The following is a 9,676-nucleotide window of genomic DNA, read 5'->3' on the forward strand; positions in this document are numbered from 1 at the left end:
AGCAAGCATTTAGATTTAATTTATCATATAGAACATGGCATTTACTATTGATCTAAACCAAAAACAGCATAAGCTTCAGAGTCTGACAATGACACAAATGCACATCAAGATAAGTGGTCTAGCTGAGACAGCCCCATAATTAGAGTGGTCCATTTTACAGGTCTTCTAATAAATCTGAAATCTGCTCTGATACATTTGAATAAATTAACAGAGCATTACCACACCACCACATTCGATTTGCATAGTGCATTTACTGAAATGAATATGCAAGCGTAAGTGAAAGGGCTGCTGAATCCTCTTAATTAGAATAGCTCCTCCCAGTGTGTTTTCTGAAAGAGATATCTTGGCATATTTTTGAGCGAGCATAGACTTGCCTCCTGATTAATGCTCTTTGATCAGAGAGATATTGCTTTAACTCTCCTGACATCACAGAATGTGGGTACCACCCATAATGTTGCTCATCATTTAATTCACAATGCAACTAGAGTTGTGATGACTCCTGAGGAAAAATGATGTTGCTAATTATTTATTAAATATTCACGATGCCCTCTGAGTGGAAGGGAGGGTGACAATTAAAGAACTCAGAGCTTATGCTCCATTACATTCACAACTCGTCCCCCTTTTAAGTATCACACTTAATATTTTGATGAGCTTTTATTTGTATATTTTCAGTTTTCGTTTTAAATTTAGTTTAAGTTTTAGTAGTGTCATGTGCTTTTGTCATTTTTAATAGTTTGTTTGTATTTATCATTTACTTAGTACATAACTTAATTCAGTTAAAATTTCGTTTATCTTATCTTATCTTTATATTTTATTTTATTTCAGCTTTATTTAATTTTCAATTAATGAAAACAATCTTGAATAGTTTTAGTTAGGGCATCTGAAACATAATTTTTAACCAAATGAAAGAATGTAACATCATAGCAAGGCTATTTGTAATGAAATACCTTTGCATGGTCACACCTTACCACTGCATTTGAGAGGGTTCACACTGCGGCACAACACTTTCTCTGGTCTCATTACCATCAGAAAGATGTTTCTGCAGCAGGACCAGAGATGCACAGCCAGCTTAAGAGGAGGAAGAGCTGCATCCTTGCATTAAACATGCTCATCATCAACCATCGCACTTCAGAGCCACTCACACAGACTTCTATCAGACAGCCTGCAGAGAGCATAATGTATGCGCATAGACACATTCATACATAAACACACACCTCTAAGCAGACACGCTTGAGCATTAATAAACAGGAGGGCAGAAACAAACATCACAGGGAGTGTGTTATTACTATTGAGAACAACATAAGAGGCTGAGAGGTCAATAATCCACTTTACAATCGAATACAATAACTCAGAGCTGTATTCGAAGGAAACTGGCCACTCAATGCTTTCAGTCTACAATTTCACTGAAAGAGAGCAAACTTGAAATCGAACTATTTAATCAAAAATCTCATATTTTGGTGTACACGTTTTGGTGTGTGCTACTCTGATTATCTTAAATAAGAATGCATATACTTGATCAAAATAGAAACAAAACAGACGAAAGTAATAAACATTATGGCTTATTATCATATTTATATTGTACAAAATCAAGGAAGGGGATCTTCACATACACAACCATTAAAAATGTATTTTTAGTTTTATTTTTGACAGAAATGACTATTTTATTAAGCAAGGATGCATTGAATTAATCAAAATGGTTATTAATTTAAATGGTTAATTTCTATTTCAAATAAATTCAGCTGTGCCAACACAGGAGTAAACTATACATTTTAAAATATGATATAACAGAAAAGAGGAATTTTACATTGCGATAATACAGTGTATTTTTTAAACAAATAACTGCAGCCTTGGTGAGCAGAAGAGACTTCTTTTAAGAACATTAAAAAAATTATGACCGGCTCCAAATTTAGAAATGTAGTGTACTTTTACATAGCTAATTATTACAGGAATCTTTTGCCTATACAACACTGTCAGCGCTTAAATTGTTGCCCTATGCTTATGTGAGGCCTGGTTGCTGTAATGCTGACAGCCACAGGCAGCAGATCCTCGTTATCTTCATGAACTCTTCATGACCTGTCATAGCTGCCCCATCAAGTTCTATAATATAAAAGTACTGATACTGTACTGTAAGTACTGAACTGTTTCGATAACTTAACATTTACCCTGCATTCTTATTATTTTAAACATCTTTTAACATAACTTTCAGATTGAGGAATAAAAAAATATAGTAAAAGACAAGTAAATACAGTAAAGAACAGAATAAAAAACAGAACACAATAAGCCAGGCTCTAGGCTGGCTAAGAATGAGACATCATTGTGTCAAGGGCTGTATTTACAGGCCAGTATCATCTATCAGACACAGATGCGTCACGTTCTCCATTAGACTAAATATCATTCATCACGGAATACAGCATCAACCTGCTCCCAGTCTTACCCAGTGCTAGTGGTCAAGGGTTAACTGCAGCATCTACACACACACACACACACACACACACACACACAGTCAGGTCAGGCAGTTAGGTCAGAGAATGTTGGTACATTCGAGATAATTCATTGCTTCCTTCCTCCAGCTGTATGCCTGTCCAACACTGTAAAAAGTGAACAGTTGGATCAACTTAATTTCTTTAGGTGTTACCAATTGAAGTAATTTTTTTAAGTTTTCTCAACTTAAATTATCACATTTTATCGTGAAAAACGTGATAATTTAAGTTGAGAAAACTTAATTTCTTTAGGTGTTACCAATTGAAGTAATTTTTAAAAGTTTTCTCAACTTAAATTATCACATTTTATCGTGAAAAACGTGATAATTTAAGTTGAGAAAACTTAATTTCTTTAGGTGTTACCAATTGAAGTAATTTTTTTAAGTTGATCCAACTGTTCACTTTTTACAGTGAAATGGAATGACAACAATAAAAGATAATAATAATAATACAGATTAAATATTCACTTAACATCCCATAACAGAAAATATGGTGCTGACAAACCTATATTAAAGCTATTAAAAAAGCTATTGACCTCATTTGAACTAATACTGTTTCCTTTTTAATGCTAGCCTATATGTTAAAAATTAATTAGATTAGATTGTATTTTAAGTTTATTGTTTTCTATAAAAATTATATAAATGCATAAAACTTTATTGTTGTTACTAAGACTGTGTATTAATATGTCTTTCATAATATGTCTTCCCCTGGTATCCCAAATAAAAAGGTAAAAGAATTTGGTCTGTGATTTGGAGGTTCATCCTCCAGTCAAATGCCCTTGACGTCACCCCTCCTCGGACCAATTATGACAGTCCTCATCTACAGGAATCAGGATTGAGACATACAGATTATTCTGTTGTAATGCAACACTTCTCCATGACTATCCCACATTCTTTATTTTCATAGTGAAGCGGTTAATTATTTACTTGACAATGATATTAAAATTGCTTACAACTCTCCATATATGCATGGCAATCAAACCAAATAGCCTATAGCTATTCTTCATTTTAACTGATGATCTGAACTTAGTCTCTTTTAACCTATGACGTTAACACCTTAGGCATAAAACACATTTTCATCTGTTAAACGTCATTAAATAAATGAATGTATTAATCATAAAAATACTTAATTAACAATAAAATAGTTTGTCTATGAAATGTGATCATCACGCTGATGTTCTAAATGATGAATAAATAAATAAATAAATAAATATATAAATAACGACTACAAAACTTCACTCTGAGAATCTTTGAGGCATTAGTGGATTTAACTCAAACTCATTTCGATAATAAACACGCCCATTAGAAGGTATTCCAGCATGTATCGCAATTGCGCTTATATGCACATAAATTCACTTCTTCAGCAGTGTGAATGGGAATCTGCCTGTGTGTGGTCCTGAGTGATTGTCTAGCTTTATAAAAGAATACGAACAAGTTAAGTAGGCTATCGGACCTCCTGATAAAGAAAGACGTGCGGCTAATATGATTATAGCCTATATACAAAACATTACCCTCTTAAAATGAGCGCATTAACTGAAATCTTAAGTTAAATTGGTGGCTTAAAGTTTGAATAATACCAAACGGCGCCAAAGTAATGTAACGTTTTAGAACACTTAATATGATGAAGAAATTGAATTAAATTGATGAAAAATTTGAGTTGAAAATGAATTAAATGAATTTTTACAACACAAACACGGAAAAAAAATTGTCAATGTAGCCTATTAATTTAGTCTATAAAAATAAATAAATTATTAAATTAATGGAGCGTGCCTTAGAAGAAGATTTTAAGATTTTTTTATTACAAATAGCTAGAAATAAAAACAAAACTGGAAAAGATCCACTTCAGAATAATTTCGAAAGGATTTTAATTAGTATGGTTATAATGGTTGTGGTGCATGTCTCAACTACGTCAGCCTGAGCTTAAACGAAAAGCTAAGGGTTTACGCCATGCTACTGAGAAGACATAGGCTTCTCCTCCTTATTAGTTTTCCCCACCTAAATGACTGCCAGTGTGCCATCATGCTGTGTTTACAAAGTTCACAAACAAAATAGCCAGGTGCATTTCACATCCAGTCGCCTCTTGCCGCGCTCTGTTCTCCGGCGGAGATTAATTTTATTGGTTCAGCCGGTCGCGTGAAAGAGGTGTAAATGAAAACTGTTTAGAAGACAGTGCGCGCGCCCCTCCTTTGAGGAAGATTGTCATGTGACAACACAGAGAGCACTTGAAGAGACACAGAAAAAGGGGGACAGACGCTGCAGAGCAGAACTTTAGCGCACACACAGAGAACTCCGAGTGAGGCCATGAGAGACGACGTTGAGATTTTAAGTTTTTTTTTTAATGGACAGCATTTCACAAAATCCTAAAACAAACGAATGAAACGAACTGCATAATTTGCTCAAAACTTTTACAAGAATGGATAGCTAAGCGAGTGTCACCTGAAGCACCTGCATTTATTAAGATGTCTGACTTTTTACTTCGGATCAGTGTGACATTTTCAACAAACTCGGAGTGTTCTGAAGCTATTCGTCATTGACTCTGTAAACTTAAGGTAGGCTAATTCACTTAGAAAATGCCTCGTCCTGGAAGAAACACGTACAGCGACCAGAAGCCGCCGTATTCGTATATTTCGCTAACCGCTATGGCCATTCAGAGTTGCCCGGAGAAGATGCTCCCGCTCAGCGAAATTTACAAGTTCATCATGGACAGGTTTCCTTATTATCGAGATAACACGCAGCGCTGGCAGAACTCCCTGCGCCACAACCTTTCCTTCAACGACTGCTTCATTAAGATCCCGCGAAGACCGGACCAGCCGGGGAAAGGCAGCTTCTGGGCTCTCCATCCCAGCTGCGGTGACATGTTCGAAAACGGGAGCTTCTTGAGGCGCCGCAAGAGATTCAAAGTGATGATCACCTCCGAGCACCTGCACAAACCCTCAGACGCGGCGCATTACCTCCAGCAACAAGCCAAACTCAGAATGACAACTTTAGGGACACATCTACCTCAGATGACCAGCTACAACTTAAGTGTCTCACAACCCTCCACTTTCAAACACCCCTTTGCCATTGAAAATATAATTGCCAGAGATTACAAAATGCCAGGAAGTCTTGCTTTCTCTACCATGCAGTCCATGTCTACGGGTTATCAAATACACAATCAGTTGACCACGGCTTGGCCCCACATGTACAGCAGTAATGTGATAGACACTGAGTATACTGCCTATGGAGTACCATTCAAATCCCTGAGTCATAGCGGGCAAAGTTTACCGGCGATCCCTGTACCAATCAAACCCACCCCGGCTCCGGTTCCGTCCATCTCGACGCTGCAGGCGCGCCTTCCAGCCTTCCTCTCCGGCTCTCCGCAGTCCCTGAGCCCGACCTCTCCCGGACAGAGCAGCCCTGCCACACCGAGCCCGACCTCGCTGCTCCATTCGGCCGCCGTGCACTGTCAAGAGGTCACTTAAAACTTTAAGTGGGACTTGAAACTTTACTTACACATTCACTCGACAAAAAGGCAAGACAAGAAAACTCACAAAACATAGGCTATATCTCTGAAATAAATAAAAAAGTTGACTGTTTAAATTTTCTCGAAATACAGTGAAATTAAACATGCTGTTAAGTTTGATTATTACAGCTCAATATTTCAATGACATTATGTCATTAGGCTACCTCATATTATTAAAGTTTAAGAATCTTATTGGAAAATGCACAAGTGACTATGAAAATGTTAGAACAGAGCGCAAAGAGTTCAGGAAAGTATGATTATGAATTACAATACATTCTTCATGTAGATAATTTTACTTGTATCTTATAATTTTGGGCTGCTTACCCATCAAAGCTCATCGACACCAAGTAAAGGAACTGAAAAGGGATTTAGGATTGCATGTATAAGCACAGATGCTGCAGCTTTTCCGTGTGGCAGTGTAGAAAAATAATGGAAATACAATGCACTTTTGGTGTGACGTTACAAATATCGCAAGAGATATTGTTCCGTGAACAATGCTCAGTCTAATTTATCAGCTTCGTTGAAATATAGTGAAAGCTGTTGTATATAAGTTTCTGTATAATGTTGACATGCTCTTATGTACTATAGCATGCTGCTTTTCACGTATATATACACCTGAAATAAATTATAAACTTTGTCATCAAACCTTATTAAAATATCCTGAGACTTGTCATTTTAATTTGTGTAATGGAGTTGACCAACATACAGAGTAAGAGATTTGAATCAGCAGCATAGCAATAATAAAATCATCGAACACTTTGTGAAATTAAGAGGAAGAGACGAAATTCTGAGCTCATGGACCACTTGTTGTGGACAATTGGTTGTCGATTAAAGATGAAAGGGAGGGCTTGTTTAAATGCTTTGTAACTTTAGTAAGATCGGTGGGGAATTTATTGAATTAAAGAGTGTAGGCCAGTATTATAATAAACGGGCCGGAATTGCATACTTATTTCCTCAATCGATGACTTGTCGCATAGTAGCGGACCCAAAAATATTAAAAAATATATTTGTAGCCTACCAACAACAACAAATAATAATAATAAGGCTAATAATTTAATTTAATTTAAAATAAATAAATACAATTTAATAAAAATGTATGAGTTATTATTTTGGATAACGAAATATCAACCCAAGTGGCATTATGAAAAATAGCAAGGGAAATAATTATTATTATTCTTTTTTAAACAATAGATACACTCTTGTGGAAACTTTATGGTTTGCTAAACTATTGGAACATAGTTGATGTAATGAAATACCTGTGGTGAAGTTAAGGGGAAGTGACTTACTACACCGATATTAATTTATATTTTTGCAATTAGATTGCAAAAGTGTGGCTAAATAATTTGATCCCACGTAAATAAATGTATCTATGAACTACAATGTCAAGAGACTTGCTTTTTTAAACTTTTACTCAACTTAAATACATTTTTATCAGTCAAAATAAAAAGCAGCTGTTTTTTATATACATTAATATTAATATTTTAAATAACTGAAATGACTGAATAATATATTTTCTGCTGTCTTTCTGCAGAATTTTAGTAAACCATTAACTTAAGCTGTAACAGCACAACATACAATCATATGTGTGTATAACAAATGTATAACATAAATGATCTGTGGTCGGTTGCATAAACTGCGTAGACTTGTCTTAAAAGTTAGTCATCTATTTTTTTCTTCAAGACTGGTCCTAATTTTTTAAAGTCTGTTACATAAAATGGTAGTTTGGTCTAATCTGAATTGAAAAATTAAGAATAATTAACTCTTGTCTTGCTGCTAGTTGGTCAAACTCTTTAAGACACAGTCTTAGTGGCTATCATGTATTGACACAGATGAAGGTTAGTCTAGGTTGTTTGTTCGATACAGTATGTTGTACCTTGTACCTTGTAGTCACATTTCATACACTGGCATGCATTTAATTAATATAATGCATTATGGAGAAACATCCAAGGTAATTAGCATGTGTAATTTATCCATTTATTCATGCATGTGGCCAGTGGCCTGAATAATGAGCCTGCAGCCTTAACCCGTACACAGGAGATGGAATGGACAGGAACCTGTTATTTATAATCACACTAGAAAAACTAATGTCATCAAGCTTGAAATCAACTCACAGAACTTATTTGGGGAGATTTTTTTTCCAGCAGTAAGCTAAATAGCCTTATTTATTTCTCACTGTGAGATTAATAATTTGGGGCGTGCATATTTATGAGCAAAATACCTGAACATGCTCAGGCAGGGGATGGCAAGGATATTTATATGGCCGTAAATCAACAAGCTGTGGAGCCTGGAGACTGAAAATCAAACACACAAATGAACACACACACACACACACACACACACACACACAATCAGACACTTTCTATGTTCATAAGTCTTCACTCTTCAATAACTGTTTTTAAATTTTGTCTTCTTTGCAAAACATCTAAACAAATTTTTATTTTATTTTTACTTTTGAAACTAATGTGAAATGAATACAAATTGGTGCATGCTTTGCATTTGTGCATTTCTGATCTGGAAATTTTATAATTAATAATTGAGGTAATATCAATAAATCTACCGTGTTTATGCATATAGTTTCCAAGAATCTTTTAAAAATATTATTATTATTTAAAAAATATGAAATATGAAAATGAATAGGCCTAAGTATTAAAAAGTACAGCACTTCAGTGAGAAAACAAGCCCTGTTTTGAAATTAAAGTTCAACAGATAAGACAACTCTGCAGACAACACAAGGCGTTGTTTGAACAGGAAAATATGCCTGATTTCTCTTGGATTCTTGTACAGGATTCACAGTGCAAGGATATTTGAGCTAACCCGTAATAATCAGCATGGCTGTAGCTGAAAGCAGCAGCAGGTGCAAAGGGAGACTCTCTGCTCGACCCAGCCAAACGCCTGTGTGTGCATGAAATCACTGTGTCAACATTTAATTCATGCTTCTAAGCAGAGACTGTGAGACAAATTACACCACTGGGAGGGACTGCCAATATTAGCTCAAGCAACAAATGTCATCCACTGACCATTGGGCTTTTGACGTAAAGTAAAATACTCAAAGTAAATACTGTCAAAATTATGTTAAAATATAATATAGATGCCTTATAAAGTTTCTAGAATAAAATGGAATTTTAAAATGAAAATCGACTACCTTCCTTATTTCTTTGTAAGCTGAACAGATGACTGATCACAAAACGATGTAAAAGAAAGTGCTGTGAGTAAACATTCTCAAGTTTTTGGAGTAGAGCAAGAGCGGTAAGGACTGTTTGGTCAGCCATAAAACATCACCCAGCACTATTGTGTCCCGTCAATGCACTTCAGGCCTTTCAGCATGTTGCCAGGCGACTGGGTCCGTTGACACAGCGATGCTGGTCTGAGTGATCAATCCCCTGCGTGTCTGTGTGTTTGGTGTTGTGAGTGGGCAAATGCAGTTGCTTTGTCTCACTAAGAGACCTCCAGTGAGAAGAACAGCACGCTTTTGTGTGTGTAAGTTTTTGAGTTTACAACGCACAATGTAAAAGTGGCTGATGCCCAATGCCAAAAACACTAAAAAAGTACAATAGTTTAGAGTTTCTGTCTCTTTCAGAGGAACAATCATTAATAGCACCATGGGCAAATGAACAATCACCTGAAATGATAGACCTTCTTAGCCATTTACCATTAAATCGGTTGTACTTTTTGTATCACTCGAAAGCTTGTGATCA

The 9,676-nt window shown here is 35.8% G+C and overlaps 1 protein-coding gene across 1 annotated transcript; it reads left to right on the forward strand.

Moving 5' to 3' along the window:
• Positions 1-4,695: 4,695 nt before the first annotated feature.
• foxb1b (forkhead box B1b) lies at positions 4,696-6,621 on the forward strand. Its single transcript, XM_084110223.1, has one exon. The coding sequence runs from the start codon at positions 5,050-5,052 to the stop codon at positions 5,938-5,940; it is 891 nt and encodes a 296-aa protein (XP_083966349.1). The 5' UTR covers positions 4,696-5,049; the 3' UTR covers positions 5,941-6,621.
• The last annotated feature ends 3,055 nt before the right edge of the window (positions 6,622-9,676 follow it).

This window comes from Abramis brama (assembly GCF_963993115.1).
Source record: "Abramis brama genome assembly, chromosome: 3".
Classification (NCBI taxonomy): Eukaryota; Metazoa; Chordata; class Actinopteri; order Cypriniformes; family Leuciscidae; genus Abramis; species Abramis brama.

Excerpts from the sequence above, each read along its gene's own strand:
- foxb1b (XM_084110223.1), top strand. The coding sequence starts at position 5,050 with ATGCCTCGTCCTGGAAGAAACACGTACAGCGACCAGAAGCCGCCGTAT.